This window comes from Perognathus longimembris, chromosome 3 (genome assembly GCF_023159225.1).
Source record: "Perognathus longimembris pacificus isolate PPM17 chromosome 3, ASM2315922v1, whole genome shotgun sequence".
NCBI classification, from domain to species: Eukaryota; Metazoa; Chordata; class Mammalia; order Rodentia; family Heteromyidae; genus Perognathus; species Perognathus longimembris.
In genome coordinates, this window is record NC_063163.1 from 76248379 (window position 1) to 76264020 (window position 15642).

The following is a 15642-nucleotide window of genomic DNA, read 5'->3' on the forward strand; positions in this document are numbered from 1 at the left end:
GAGTGCTAGCCTTGAGCGGGAAGAAGCCAGGGATAGTGCTCAGGCCCTGAGTCCAAGGCCCAGGACTGGCCAAAAAAAAAAAAAAAAAAAAAAAAAAAAGATAAAGAGTCCAATAGGAGCGGGGTGCTGGTGGCTCACGCCTGTAACCCTAGCCTCTTGGGAAGCTGAGATTGCAGTTCGAAGCCATCCGGGCAGAAAAGTCCCCGTGAGACTCTTACCTCCAATTAACTACTCAAGAAAAAAAACAAAACACAAAAACTTGAAGTACAGCCGAGGCACAAAGTGGTACAGCCATTGCCTTGAGCAAAAGATGAGAGACAGCACTCAAACCCCATGATCGGCAAAAAGAAAACAAAAAAAGTCTGATGGACTTTCCAGCCCAGGCTGGCTTCGAACCTCAATCCTCAGATCTCAGTCTCCTGGGTAGCTGGGATTACAGGTGCGACCCACTGGCTCCAAGTCTTATTTTCCAAATGAGGAAACTGAGGCCGGCCGAGGAGTGCAGAAGTCACTCCTCTTCCTTCAAAGAGAAGCCCGCCCCGATTATGCAACGAAGGTGGCCTGTGCTATTTTGTATCCTCTGACCCCTTGGCCTCGTGGCGCTCTGGCCAGGACGCTGGGGTTAGGGCAGCGAGGCGAAGGCGCAAGCTCGCGCGGGGCCCGGAGGGCGCCAACCCTGCAGGCGTCAGTTCGCGTCCCGTGTCTTCGGCAGAGGCAAGGTGGAGGAGGCGGGGCCAGAGATTATTCCACAATTCTTCAGCGTCGAAGGTCCAAGTGCACGGTCAGGGTGGGAGGCCCCGTTTCTGCGCCATGGGCCCGGAGGGAGGGCAGGCTTGGCCGGCCGAGGTCGCCCCGAACGGCAAGCGCCACCCCCAGGGGCCACACTGAGCCCACTGTACCTGGCATGTCCGGCCCCCCACACCCCAGCCTTGGGACGTACCGCCCTCGGCTTCTGAGACTGGTCAAGCGGCCTGCCGGTCTTAGGCTCCTCAGCCAATCACTGATGCTCTGCGGGCTACGCCCTCCGTCCCTTCAGCCTCAGCCCGGCCACTTGCTTCAGTTTCTCTGGAGCCCCCCCTCTTTCTCATCACGAATTGGATAAGAAGGACGTCCATTTTCCACTAGAGTTCCAATCATCGCCTGCCTCCAGGTCCTGCCTCCCAAGACCTTGCACCTCACAGGAACGCAGCGGAGAGCTGCTGCCTTTCGCAGCAACTCCACCCTACTGGTAAACGATTGGCTAGCGCTCACACCTATCTTCCCCTGGCCCGCCAATTTGTGCCGTCTTCATTTATGATTGGTCAGAGGACGCCCAATCAGAGCGCGGCGTGGGCCCCTCCCTTGGCGCGCACCAGAGGGGCGCGTGAGGCGGGGCTGTGGCGGCCGGAGGAGGAGGCGGCGGCGGCGGCGGCGGCGGCGGCGGCGGCGACGCGTCCGGGCAGGTGAGCTGGGCTCGAGAGGCGCGGGCGCTCGGGGTCTACGCTTGTCAGGCTGCGCCGAGGCCGGGTGCGAGGCCTGTCATGGGCCCTAGGGCAAGGGCGGCGAGGTGGGGCGTGACAGCAGCGTCGCGGGGTCACAGGGGTCCAGGAGCCCCGCGACCCCCAGGTCCCGCGTCTGGAGCCCCCAATCCGGACACGAGCCTCTCAGGCCCACCTGGCCCCGTCCCTCCTGAGAACAGCCCCCGTCCAGCCTCTTGACAGTGCCCCGTACTCCTTGGGCAGTGCCCCTCAACCCAGCACCCCTCACGGTGGGGCCTGACGACCCCTACACGCCTGACGCGGGGCCTCTGCATCGGCCGAGCCTGCCTCTGCCCATGACACCCCACAGCCGGCGCTCTAACCCCCAAAACCCACACCCCTGAACCTGTGACCTCTCACCCTCCCAGCACAGACTTCATGTGCAGGTTTGTCTCCCTTCCTCCAGCAGCCGGACTGAGTGCCCCTCCACATCACCCCTAAGTGCTCTGTCCTTTGTGGGTTCCCCCATCCCTCCTGTTCCTCCCTGTCCCCTCCCCTGCTTTCTCCCCTCCTGGGGGGGGAGGTTCTTCTAATAACCCCATCAACCCGTCCTACAGTACCACCCCAGCCTGGGATGTCAGGGTCACAGTGCTCTTCCCCTCAAGAAAAAAAAACCCAACCCGCTTTCCTTTTCATTGCAACAGCAGGTGCCACAGCTTAAAGTCCTTTCCAGGCCTGAAAATAATCCCCTGGGCCAGAAGCACAAAATGACCCCCAAGATAGCATCTGGCCTGCTGGGTGGAGCACTGGCTGCTGGGTGGCTGGTACAATGCCCCTCCCCAAACCTGACTCCCCTCCTCTGGGAACTTCCTGGTGCTTCTCAGTTGAATTTATCTGCCCCACCCCACCACCCAGGCTCTTCAAGTGCAGGGAGGACAGTGAGTGGCTTAGCCTTGGGTGTCTCCGGCCCTTGGGGTGACTGGAGGTGACAGATGCACATCTGGGCTCTGCTGGCCTGGCTGGGGTGCGCCCCAAACTTGGCCCCAGGTTGACCCGCCAGAGCTTTTTACTTCACTGAGCAGAGACAGCAAGGAACTAGTTCAGAGAAGCTGGAAAGCTAAGGTTTCATTTAGCCCCTTAAAGCCACAGGCCAAACTGTGCCCTGGAGAGGTGCTGGGCTTGGTGACTGAGGCCTGGAGAGGTACTGGGCTTGGTGACTGAGGCCTGGAGAGGTGCTGGGCTTGGTGACTGAGGCCTGGAGAGGTGCTGGGCTTGGTGACTGAGGCCTGGAGAGGTACTGGGCTTGGTGACTCCTGGAACTCTTCAAGTTCCCTGGCATGTGATTTGCATGTGTGCCTGCTGGAAGGAGGCCGTGGCTTTGCTGGTGAAAAGCTGTGTTCTGAATTTCCTGCAAAGCTTGCAGAGCATTGGCCGCTGCCTGGCTCCCTCTGCCATGGGATGGTGCTAGAAGGTTCTTCAGGGTCGTGTCACCTTCAGCTTCTGTGGAAACTGGAGCCACTGGGGTTTCCTATCACTGGTTAAAGGGGATCGTCTAGAACATGTAGCCTGGAGTTGGGGTGGGGCTCAATGGAAAAGCACTTGGCTAGTAGTTCCAGCCCTGAAAAACAAACAAACAAAATTAAACTGGGAGCTGATGACTCATACCTGTAATCCCGGGTACTCAAGGAGTCTGAGATCTGAGGATGGAGGGTTCAAAGCCAGCCTGGGTAGGAAAACCCATGAAACTCTTTATCTCCAAGTAACCACCAAAAAGTGGAGCTGTGGTTTACATAGTAGAGCGTAAGCCTCGAGCCAGAAAGCTTAAGGTCAATGCATGGACCCTGAGTTCAAGCCCTAGTACTGGAACCAGAGAAGACAATAATAAGAATAATAAATAGTAATAGTAAAAAGAACATGACTGTTTATGTGTGTGGAGGTGCATGTAGATATGCATTATGCACATATGTTCACATGTATATAGGATATGTGGATGTAGCACGTATATCTAGTCAATCTATGTATATGACGTTGATGCATATACTGTTTACAACTTTACTGTTTACACAGTTCCTGTTCATTTGCCTGCTGTTCATAATTTCTTAGATTTTTCCTTCCAAAAGTAGTCTATGGCATGTCTATTTCGTTACTTATTTATTTTACTGGAGCTTGGACGGTAAGCCCTCTGTTACTTGAGCCCCCCCTCCAGTGTATTTTGCCCTTGTTGGCCTCAAACTCAAGATCCTCGTGTCTCAGTTTACCCAAGTGTCTGGCTGGGATTGCAGGCCTTTGAAACCATTGCTTGGGCTGGGCTTTTCTCAGTGGTGAACACTTGCCTGGCAGGCATGAGAGAGGAAGAGATTGATTTTGTGTCAGTACTGGGTCTTGAATTCAGGGTCTGGATGCTGTTCCTTAGCTTGAAAACTCAGCCTGGCACTGTCCTTGAGCCTCTATGTGCTCAAGGCTAGTACTTCTACCACTTGAGCCACAGTGCCACTTGTGGCATTTTCTGAGTAGTTTATTGGAGATAAGAGTTTCACAGACTTCTTTTCTCGGGTTGACTTTGAACCATAATCCTCAGATCTCAGCCTCCCGAGTGGCTAGGATTACAGGTGTGAGCCACCAGCCCACAGTTTCCCTTAGCTTTTTCATTCAAGACTGACACTCTATCACTTGAGCCACAGCTCTCCCTCTGGATTTTTGCTGGTTAATTGGAGATGAAGCATCTCATGGCCATCCCTTCTTAGGTTGGCCTTGAACCTCTATACTCAGATTTCAACCTCTTGAGAGGCTAGGATTACAAGTGTGAGCCACTAGTGCCCTCTGAGAGAGATGGATTTTAATTAAATTACCACGGACTTGCAGAACAGATCCACTACCCCTCCCCCTTCTATCCCAGCAGATGGAGCTGGAAGGCAAGCAGAGATTCCTGTAGCCCCACCCACAGAGCAGACTGGGCTGAGCTGGGCACTGGCATCCCAAAGCCCCTGCCTGAATGGTGGTGTGGCTGCATGGACATCCTTGTAGTGCCCAGGTCTCAGGGTCCGTCCACTGAAGGACCAACACCTCTGAGGTGAGGGGCACGGCCTGTTTCCCCAGCTCCTCACAGGTGCCAGCTGGGTCCCTGATCTGAGCTCAGTGGATAGCGTATGGCCACCTAGCTGTGCCTGCAACGTGGCCCATTTGTGCTTGGCGGAGCCTGGTGCTGCTGGGCGAGCATGCAGTCACTGCCCAGCCCTGGCACTAGGAGGAGGCACACAGTTGTGTGAGGTGGGCAGGAGTCAGCCATGTGAAGCTTCCCTCCATCCCCCAGTCTGGCACTGGTCAGCATATGGGCAGGGGGCTGGTCCCCACAGCCAATCCGTGCTAGGCTCCAGCTTCTATGTGGCAGGAGAAGGATTATGCAGAGAGGAACAGTTTTTAGAGATAACAACTTTTCTTCTTTTTTTTTTGGCTGGTCCTGGGGCTTGAATTCAGGGTCTAGGCACTGTCCCTGAGCCTCTTTGTACTCAAGGCTAGACCTCGACCACTTGAGCCACAGCTCCACATGGGGTTTTCTGGTGGCTCATTAGAGATTAGAGTCTCAGGGATTTTCCTGCCTGAGTTGGCCTGGAACCGTGATCCTCAGATCTCAGCCTCCTGAGGAGCTATATAGGCGTGAACCTCCTGGCTTCTCAAACTTTTTTTTTTTAATGGATGTGTGTGTGTGGTGGGGGGGTGCTGGAGATGGACCTTGCACTTGCAGGGCACTGGCTGGCCACATTCACCTGGCCTCCAGTCATAAAGCCAATGAGTGTCTTTTAAGAAGCCAGCTTTTAAGGGCTGGGAATGTGGCTTAGTGGTAGAATGCTTGCCTAGCATGCATGAAGTCCTGGGTTCCATTCCTCAGCAACACATACACAAAAAGCCAAAGTGGTGCTGTGGCTGAAGTGATAAAGTGCTACACTCTGCCACTTGAGCCATAGCGCAACTTCTGGCTATTTTCTGTTTTTTTTTTTTTTTTTTTTTTTTTTTGTCCAGTCCTGGGGCTTGGACTCAGGGCCTGAGCACTGTCCCTGGCTTCTTTTTGCTCAAGGCTAGCACTCTGCCACTTGAGCCACAGCGCCACTTCTGGCCATTTTCTGTATATGTGGTGCTGGGGAATCGAACCCAGGGCCTCACGTATATGAGGCAGGCACTCTTGCCACTAGGCCATATCCCCAGCCCTCTGGCCATTTTCTGTATATTTGGTGCTGGGGAATTGAACCCAGGGCTTCATGTGTATGAGGCAAGCACTCTTGCCACTAGGCCATATCCCCAGCCCAATTTTTAATAATTTTTATAGCATGAGAAAAGAAAATATAAGAATAATCTATGTTGAAAATGAAGTATACAACTTGTGGGTGGGGATGGGAGGGAAAAACTGGGAGAGACTAAGGGAAGGGGTGACAGACACTGTTGAAAAAGATAAAGATATATATTCTTAGGCCAGGTGTCAGTGGCTCATACCTGTAATCCTAGCTACTTAAAAGGCTGAGATCTGAGGATTGCAGTTCAAAGCCAGCCTGGGCAAGAAAGTCACCATGAGACTCTTATTTCCAATTAACTACTCAAAAATTGGAAGTGGTGCTGTGGCTCACAGTGGTAGAGCACTAGCCTTGAGCAAAAGAGCTCAGGTACAGTGACCCGGAGAGTTCAAGCCCCACAACCAACAACTACCACAAAAATTATACTCTTGGCCTGGGCACTGGTGTCTAATACCTGTAATCTTAGCTACTCAGGAGGCTGAGATCTGAGAATTGTGGTTCAAAGCCAGGCTAGGCAAGAAAGTCCATAAGACTTTTATCTCCAGTTAACCACCAAAAAGCCAGAAATGGAAGTGCGGCTCAAGTTCAATCCCCAGAACTGGCACATACATTAAAAAAAAAAATTACACCAGGATCTTATGCCTGTAATCCTAAACTATCTGGAGGCAGTAATCTGGGAGACCATAGTTCCAGGCCAACAGAGGGAAAAGTGTGAGACCCCATCTCATCCAATAAAAAGCTGGGTATGATGACGCATGCCTGTCATATCAGGTACGTGAGATATGCAAATAAACTGTGGTCCAGGCCAGCCCAGGCAATGAGACTTTATTAGAAAAATAATTTTTAAAAGTGGAGCACTGGCCCTGTGTTGACCGCCTCCAGTCACTGTCTATTTTTAAAAAGTGCTGTGGCCATGTTCTTCCTCCCCAGGCACCTTTCCTTGCTACGGTCTTAGCAGTCTTCTGCCCATTCCCAGATGCCAGGGCTACGTGAGTCCTGGCCGGGGTGACAGGAAGAGGGAGGTGGGAGGGAGATCTCAGTCCTGGCTTTTATTGCATTGTATTGATGTAATGGTCTTCTTTCAGTGTGCCTGGTTTACTAGCCTCCCTGGGGTCCATGGGAGGGAAAGTGTTGCTGACATGGGATTTGGTGCTGGCCCTGGGCTCCCCCACATAGAGGGGCTGGGATGTCCTGGGGTGGCTGGAAACCAAGAAGTGGAGGCATTTGTAGACACGAGGGCCTGCATGGTGGCAGCCAGACAGTGAGAGGAGGCCTAGAACAGGACCTCTCCCAGCCTGTTGGGGCACAGCCCTGCCCATGCCTCCCAGTAGCAGGCACAGCCACTCCGCAGGCCATGGTCCCCATCCTGAAGATGCAATGTTAGTGGGTGCCACAAGCAAATGTCCCCAGACATGCTGTGCAGGGGTCGTGGGCTTGGGCTGGGGACATGAGGGAGATCCCCGTGGCTGGTAGCAGCCACCTGGGGCTTGTGGATGGAAGTGACCCACAGTGATGGCTGGCAGGCTGGCTTTGTGTTTTGGTTTTGAGCAGGGTTTGGTTTGAGCCACACACTCAGAAGGCCTTGGACTGGCTCATTAGAGATGTTCTGGGCTTTCCTGCTGGCTTCCAGCCCTGATCCTCCAGGCTTCAATCTCCTGAGCATCTGGGATTACAGCTGTGAGCCTCAGGACCTGAGTTCCACAGCACCCAGGAAGGCAGGGACAGATGGGGAAACTGAGGGAGAGAGAGGCTTGGTGACAGCTCAGGATCACCATGGCCCCTGTGTGGCTTGGGCATGCTCCCATTTGGGGGAGGAAGCAGGTGGCTGGGGAGGAGATCTTGTGCAGGATGTGTGCTTGAGGGCCGGAAGCACCTTACCTTCCTTGACCCCGCCAGTGCCTGGGACCTCATCCCAGTGTGTGTATGTGGCAGGGGGTGGGATGGAGGGTGGGAGGGTAGGGGGGAGGCCTATCACTGAAGCTAATTTTGGGACAGGTGAAGCTGGGGCTTTGGGGAAGGGCTTTGAAGGATAAGACAAGTTTGCTAGCATGGGAGGACAAATGAAGCAGAAGTTGGCATGTTCACCAAGTTTGCCTGTCTACCTGGCAAATAACTGCTGACAGCTGCCGTGGTGCACAGACCTGGACCCAGAGCAATACCAGGCTTTGAGTAGGGCTGGGACACTACACTGAGTTCTCTGAAGGTTTCAGGTTGCACCTGAGGACCTTTGGTGCCAGGGATGGGCCCAAGTATCCAGGGACCCCCTGAGACCACAGCAGGGTGGCTGGTCCCAGAGCTGGTCTGAAAGATGCCCACAGAAGGAAATGGAGAGGCTGGGCACTAGTGGCTCATGCCTGTCATCCCAGCTACTCAGAAGGCTGAGATCTGAGGGTCACATTTGGAAGCCAGCCTGGCTAGTAAAGTCTGGAGACTTATCTCCAATTAACCATAAAAAGTGAGAAGTGGAGCTATGGCTCAGGTGGCAGAGCACTACCCTTGAGTGAAAAAGCTCAGGGACAGTGCCCAGACCCTGAGTTCAAGCCTCAGGACTGGCACAAAAAAGGAAAGGAATAAACAGGTAGAAATCCTGCCCAGCCCACCTGCCTGTCTGCCTGTTTGCCTGTCTGTCACAGAGGCCACCAAGAGCCAGGTGAGCACTTGGTTCTTTGGCTCAAGTTAATTCCTGTCAACAAGAAAAGAAAACGGGCTGGGGATATGGCCTAGTGGCAAGAGTGCCTGCCTCGGATACACGAGGCCCTAGGTTCGATTCCCCTGCACCACATATACAGAAAATGGCCAGAAGCGGCGCTGTGGCTCAAGTGGCAGAGTGCTAGCCTTGAGCGGGAAGAAGCCAGGGACAGTGCTCAGGCCCTGAGTCCAAGGCCCAGGACTGGCCAAAAAAAAAAAGTTAAAATAAATAAATAAATAAAAAGAAAGAAAGAAAAGAAAACAGCCTTTATCTCAGGCAGACAGGCTGGGAATGGCTCCTGATCACCACAGTTACAGTAGACACAGTGCCTGCCACTTGTGGCCCCGGGCTCCCTGCGTCCCACAGGGGTGAGGCCTGCAGTGGGCAGCTCAGAGCTATTGCTGCCCTTGGTGGTGAGGCCTGGGAGTGGACATGGTGCCCACGCTGACAGGTCCTCAGGTCAGGAGAGCCCACTCACTGGCATGGTAGGGGCCACACTGCAGTCGCTCTTCTCTTGCTAAGCTAAGCATTGGGCTGGGTACAGCGATCCATGCCTATAATCCCAGCACACAAGAGGCAGAGGCAGGAGTGGGAAGTGAAAACAGCAGGGCTGAAGCATGGGTTGGCCTAGGCAAAAAGTGAGACCCTATCTAAAAAATAAAGGTATGGTGGCTCATGCCTATAATCCTAGCTACTCAGGAGGCTGAGATCTGATGATCATTGTTCAAAGCCAGCCTGGGCAGGAAAGTCTGTGAGTCTCTTATCTCCAATTATCCACCTAAAAACCGGAAGTGAAGCTGTGGTTCAAAGTGGTAGAGTGCTAGCTTAGAGCAAAATAGCTCAAGGATAGTGCCCAGGCCCCTGAGTTCAAGCTCCAGGACTGACAAAAATAAAAGGTCTGGGGGACATGGCTCAGTGGCAGAGCACCTGCCTAGCAAGCATGAGGACCTGATCTCAAACCCTAGTAGTATACAAAAAAGTAATGCTTGTAAGCAACAAGGAAGCTCTGTTCCTGGCTGGGTGGCTGTCATGGTGGCCCAGCCTTGCAGCTGGGCCCAGCCAGCTTCAGGTAGCCTGCGGGTGCCGGGCCTTGCCTCTACTCACCCAGCCCTGTGTCCCCCAGGACCGAGTCTCCGGCCGTCCAAGCAGGCCTGGGATGGGTAGTGGTGTGAAGGAAGGCTCAGTGCGCCTTCGTGATGATGCCGAAGCTGTCCGGCCCTCGCCCATCTCCTCCAAGGCAAGTAGCTCCCCCCTGCCCCAGAGCAGTGCCCTCCCGCATCCATGTTCCCACCCTAACCCCTGCCCTGTGCTCCTGTCCCTGCCCCATGCTCACCTTCTGCACTGCCTGCGAGCGAGGGCCACGTGGTATCTGTGGCACCTTCCTAAACAAGGTCATAGTTCAAGGCCAATACATGCAAAACTTAGTGAAATAACCCATCTCAACCAGTAAGAAGTGCAGTCCCATGTGCCTATAGTCCCAGCAATGCCTCTTATAGGGGAGGATGATAGTCTGAAGCTGCCCTAGGCAAGAGTACAAGAACCACTGTGAAAAACAACTAAAGCAAAAAAATAAATAAATAAAAGCTAACAGCACACATGATCAAGTGGTAGAGCTCCAGCTTAGCAGATGTGCAATCCTGAGTTCAAATCCTAGCTCCAAAATAAAAGTCCTGCTGGTGAGGTGAGTCCAGCCAGCCAAATACCTGGGATGGGATGGAGGCAAGTGGCCCTGAGGCCCAGCCTCTGTTCTGCGGACACCAGGCCATCCCCAGGTATGGGGCAGACCCTGTCAAAAGCCAAATAAAGAAGGAACTGGACCAGCCTGCCCTCCTGGGGCGTGACCAGCTCCTGTGACAGTTCTCAAAGTCCACTAGGTCAGAAGCTGAGCTGGCAGCACCCTGCCATCCTGCCCTTTCCCCTAGTGAGCTCCACACAACTCCAGGGAGTGGAGCAGCACCATGGCATAAAGGCGCCCATACTGCCAAGTCACTTTTTCTTTGGTTAAGAAGGTAAGCATTGTCTGGGCATGGTAGTGCATGCCTGTAATCCCAGCACTCAGGAGGCAGAAGTGGGAGGATCATGAGCCCCAGAGCTACAGCAGGCACATGGGCAGGTGTCCATTTGTAGGAACGAACGAAGTCAGGCCATGGATGCTGCCATCACCCCAAGACTCTCAGTGCCCTTTGGGGTGGGGCCTCCCTACCCATGCTGCCTGCACTGGGGAGAGGACACTGGAGCCCCCCCTTTCCCTCAATGACTGCATCTGTGATATTACAGAGAGATCCCCGGCAAGTGCTCAGTTCCCTGCTGTCCGGGGCCCTGGCCGGTGCACTTGCCAAGACTGCGGTAGCGCCCCTGGATCGAACCAAAATCATCTTCCAAGGTAAATGTCCACCCACATACCAGTGGCCACCTCCCTCCACTCATCCCCTTGCCATCATGCACGCCTCTGGAATCCCGGCCTGTACTTGCAGCACTTGGGAGCTGGAGGCAGGAGGACCCAGAGTTCAAGGGCAACCTGGCCCATGTAAACACCCCTCCCCCCCACACACACTTTGAAATCCACTTAAAAGCTGAATTCACTTCCGGAGGCTGCATTACTGCTCAGCACAAAGCCGCCTATCAGAATAGCCAGAACTGAACCTGGTGGCCAGGTAGGGAAGGGAAGGTCAGTCCTGTGTGGCTGGGGTCCGCAGACCAATGTCCTGTTTGCCTCGCTAACCCCCTCACATGTGCAAAGACCCTGTTTCCACACACAGTCGCCTTCCCTGGGACCAGCCTTAGGACATGGACTTACCTCCTGGGGGACACAGTGCTCCCCAGAAAAGCTCCTCCTCAGAAGCTGACTAGTCACAGGCTGTGTTCCCCCACATCCTACCCAGGCCAGGAAGTGACCCCCCAGGCTGAGCAGCAACCCCAGGCTGGGCAGTGAGCCCAGGCCGAGCTCTATATCCCAGCTATTTGGAAGGTAGGCCTGTTGACCAGGTGGAGCCAGGCCCTCCACCTTGAGCTGGTGCTGCTTCTCACTGTGCCTCACTTTGTCATCTGTAAACTGGGGGCACTGGGGTAGACTCTCCCCAGGCCATCACCGGTCTTCAGGAAGTAGGCATATGAAGGCCTGCATTCCACAGTCTTTCCCAGGAGTCCTCATCCCTGCCATGGCTCCCCCACCCACCCCAGCCAAGGCCCCCACGGGGCCCAGAGCCACAGGGAGTGGCTGGGGCATGTGGGGGAGCATGGGCACAGGCACGAACCCCAGGGAGCCACACAGGCCCATCCCTCTGAGTCATGATCTCTGGATTTTTTTTCTTTCAGTGTCTTCTAAAAAATTTTCTGCCAAGGTGAGCTTCCATGGGCTGTGGCCCGGGGAGGGGGGTTAAGCTGTGCGATGGGCAGCGTCCTGACGATTTTACTCCCCCCTGCCCCCCACACTGCCTGCACCTCTGGGGACAGATACGGCCCCCTCCTGAGAATGAAGGAGAAACCGTGGGCATCTCTGGAGTGGCGCCCCACCTGGGGCAGGAGATGGAGGGCAGCTGGGTCCATGGGGGGGGCGCCCACTGGGCACTGGCCCTTGTGTGGGGTGCTGGGATGAGGTCCAGACAGGCTGACCCACGCTGACCGACTCCTGCTCCCACAGGAGGCCTTTCGGCTCCTCTACTTCACCTACCTCAACGAGGGCTTCCTCAGCCTGTGGCGCGGGAACTCGGCCACCATGGTCCGTGTGGTGCCCTACGCTGCCATCCAGTTCAGCGCCCATGAGGAGTACAAGCGCATCCTGGGCCGCTACTATGGCTTCCAGGGAGAGTGAGTCCCGCCCCACCCACCGGAGCCCCACCCCCACTCCGGTCACGCCCCTGAGCTCAGGACACGCCCCTTGCCACTCAGGTCACACCTCTGAACACAGGCCCTACCCCCAATTCGGACTACTCTCAAGTACAAGTCTAACCCTCAAACCCGTGCCACGTCCCCAAATGCTGACCATGCCCTCGGAGCACAGGCCCCGCCCCTCTAGCACAGGCCTCCCACATCAAACATCCTGCCCTCAAAACCCATTCCTGCACATGGCCCCAACTTCAGTGTCCATGCTCTGCCCTCCATATTCGGCCCCACCCCCTCAGCTCTGGCCCAGCCCCTCCATCTCTCTCTCTTTTTCCCAGGCTCTGTCCCTGTGACCACCTTGTTACCCATTCTGTCTTCCCACTGTCCTTTTTCCTTGGATTGGCTTAGTTCCTGATGTCCCCCTCCACCCAGAACCTGGTTTCCAGGGCTGCTGGCCACTGTGTCCCCAGAGCTCCTGGGCCGACACACCTTTCAGGCATACAAGGAGGAAGAAAGAGGTGCCATGCAAATCTCCGGATGACACCCACCCAAAACCCCATAACAGCCGGGAGGAAGCTGGCCTGGTGGGACCTGGGTACCTTTGTGCCCGGGATGAGATGTGGGGTGCTCAGGGGGGCCTCTGGTGGCAGCCCCTCACTGGGGTCTCCTTGTCCCACACCTTAGAGCGCTGCCCCCGTGGCCTCGCCTCCTGGCTGGGGCGCTGGCCGGGACCACAGCCGCCTCTCTCACCTATCCCTTGGACCTGGTGCGGGCCAGGATGGCCGTGACTCCGAAGGAGATGTGAGTTCTGCTGCCAGGCAGGGCCAGGCCCTGGGTCGACATCCTGCTGGGTTCTTGTCCTCAGCCTGGGGGTGGGTGTGCCCACGGCCCTGGGCTCCTTCCCAGCACTCCTAAAATAGACATGTGCAGGAATAAGAACAGGACAGCCAAGCAGAGGGGTCTATGGAGGACGACAAGATTATGGTTTTAAAGAAGGGTCACAGGGGCTGGGAATATGGCCTAGTGGTAGAGTACTTGCCTAGCATAGGTGAAGCCCTGGGTTTGATTCCTCAGTACCACATAAACAGAAAAAGCTGGAAGTGGCGCTGTGGCTCAAGCAGTAGAGTGCTAGCCTTGAGCAAAAATAAGCCAGGGACAGTGCCCAGGCCAAGTTCAAGACCCAGGACTGGCAAAAAAAAAAAAGAGGGGGGGGTCACAGGCCTACACAAGCAAGGTCCTCTCATGTTGAGCCCCTACCCCCCAGGTACAGCAACATCTTCCATGTGTTCATCCGCATCTCACGGGAGGAGGGGCTGAAGACCCTCTACCACGGCTTCACCCCCACTGTGCTGGGCGTGATCCCCTATGCGGGGCTGAGCTTCTTCACCTATGAGACGCTCAAGAGCCTGCACAGAGGTGAGGAGGCTCTGGCCGGGGTGTGCAGGGTAAGGAGGTGCGGGCTGCACAGAGGGGAGGCGAGATAGGAGGACTGGGAACTCCAGGCTAGCCTGAGGCGGGGGACTCAAAGCAACAACTGATCTCGGCGGATCTCGGGCCGGGGTGCAGCTCGATGACAGAGCCCATGTGTGAGAGCAGTGATAGGGGAGGCCAGACGTGGGGCTGGGGCCCACGTTGTGTGTCCACTCTCACAAGTGTCCTGCCTGCCCACAGAGTATAGCAGCGGGCGGCAGCCCTACCCCTTCGAGCGTATGGTGTTCGGCGCTTGTGCAGGCCTCATTGGGCAGTCTGCCTCCTACCCACTGGACGTGGTCCGGCGGCGCATGCAGACGGCGGGCGTCACTGGCCACCCCCGCGCCTCCATCCTGGGCACACTGCACAGCATCGTGCGTGAGGAGGGTGCCGTGCGTGGCCTGTACAAGGGTCTGAGCATGAACTGGCTCAAGGGCCCCATCGCTGTGGGCATCAGCTTCACCACCTTCGACCTCATGCAGATCCTGCTGCGGCACATGCAGAGCTAGGCCCTGGCTGCTGGCCCTGCCGGGATATGGCCTGGCTCCCTGCAGCCACCTCAGGCCCTGTCCTGCACTTGGAGGCTGAGGCTCAGAGACTCCCAGGCCAAGGCTGGCAGCCCTTGAAGTGCAACGTTGGGACAGTGAGCCTTACTTAGCCAGGCCCTGTGCTGGCCCCTCCCCGCCCCTGCCCTCTTAAGGGCCTGGCACTGCATCCCAGGCATCAGGTGAAAGGGCCTGGGGTGGTCAGTGTGCATACCACTGAACCCAGCCACCCCCACACACCTGCTCTGGAGCCTGCTCTTCTGTGCCCAACTGGTCCTGGACTGGGCAGGCTTTGGCCCCCAGCCGCGCCCTTCCCAGGAGGTGGGGCAACCTGTGCTGCCTTCTCCATCTTCCCCCAGGCAACCATCTCATCCCCCACTGCCTTCTCTCAGAGTTGCATCTGTCCCAGCCCCAAGCGGAACAGGAAGCCCAGGAGCAGGGGTCCCGGCCTTCCTGCTTGCCCCTCTCTCTTCTGCAGGTCCTGCTGTGTCCGCCCCCCCCCCAGCTAGAGACCCCTCAATGTGGGCCATACCAGCTGGAGGTGTCTGTAAAGCCAAACACCCAGGCCACCCCTCTAGGCTAGGAACCCAGGCCACCCCTCTAGGCTAGGAAGCCCCCCCACCCCACAGCTGTGCAGGCAAAGAGGGCTGAGGCCCTTCCTCTGAGCAGCCCTAACATTCCCTGGGTCCCGGGCAGCCACATCCATGGCACCTGTCCAAGACAAGAACTTCCAGCATGGGAGCTGGGCTGGGTTTCTGGTGACCTGGGAACCCAGCAGGACTGCCAGGATGGTAGGGAAGGAAGTGCGGGAAACAGACGTCCCCAAGTATCAGTGTCCCAGAAACACCCTTCCTAATGACATCTGGGGTTCTTGATTTTAATTTTCAACTTCTCCAGCCCTCACCTCAGGGATGGAGTCCAGGTAGGCTTGCCTCTGAACTCTGCGGAGACCCAGGCAGCCGGCAGCCTCCTTCCTCCCACACTCTGGCCTCGTTCTATGGCCGTGTGTTTGTAGGGAGGACCCAAAAAGATTGTGCTGTGGACTATTCCCTAGGCTCTGGCAAGAGGGATCCTGTCCCCCACACCCATGCAGGAAGATGAAAGTTCCCAGGTTCTGCTGGCCCCTGGCTCCATCACTCTGCTGGTTGCTGGTCCCAGTCTGGAGTATATTTTCATGCCATGAAGACACTTTGTTTATATATAATGTTTATATATTTTAAAGATTTGTGCCAAGATTATATTTAATAAAAACTAAGATGACTTCTGCTTTGGGCTTTTCTTCAGCCCTGCAAACCCTGCAAACCAGTACTAAAGTGATTCTGACACATTTGGTGTCAGAACGTACACATCTGTGCATGTTTGTTGTTTTTTGCTTG

The 15642-nt window shown here is 55.7% G+C and overlaps 1 protein-coding gene across 1 annotated transcript; it reads left to right on the top strand.

The window, feature by feature from the left end:
- Positions 1-1394: 1394 nt before the first annotated feature.
- Positions 1395-15612, top strand: Slc25a42 (solute carrier family 25 member 42). Its single transcript, XM_048342640.1, has 8 exons — positions 1395-1442; positions 9553-9666; positions 10707-10812; positions 11745-11770; positions 12070-12236; positions 12936-13052; positions 13516-13667; positions 13923-15612. Exons 2-8 carry the CDS (start codon positions 9586-9588, stop codon positions 14228-14230), a joined length of 957 nt encoding a protein of 318 aa, XP_048198597.1. The 5' UTR covers positions 1395-1442; positions 9553-9585; the 3' UTR covers positions 14231-15612.
- Positions 15613-15642: the final 30 nt, after the last annotated feature.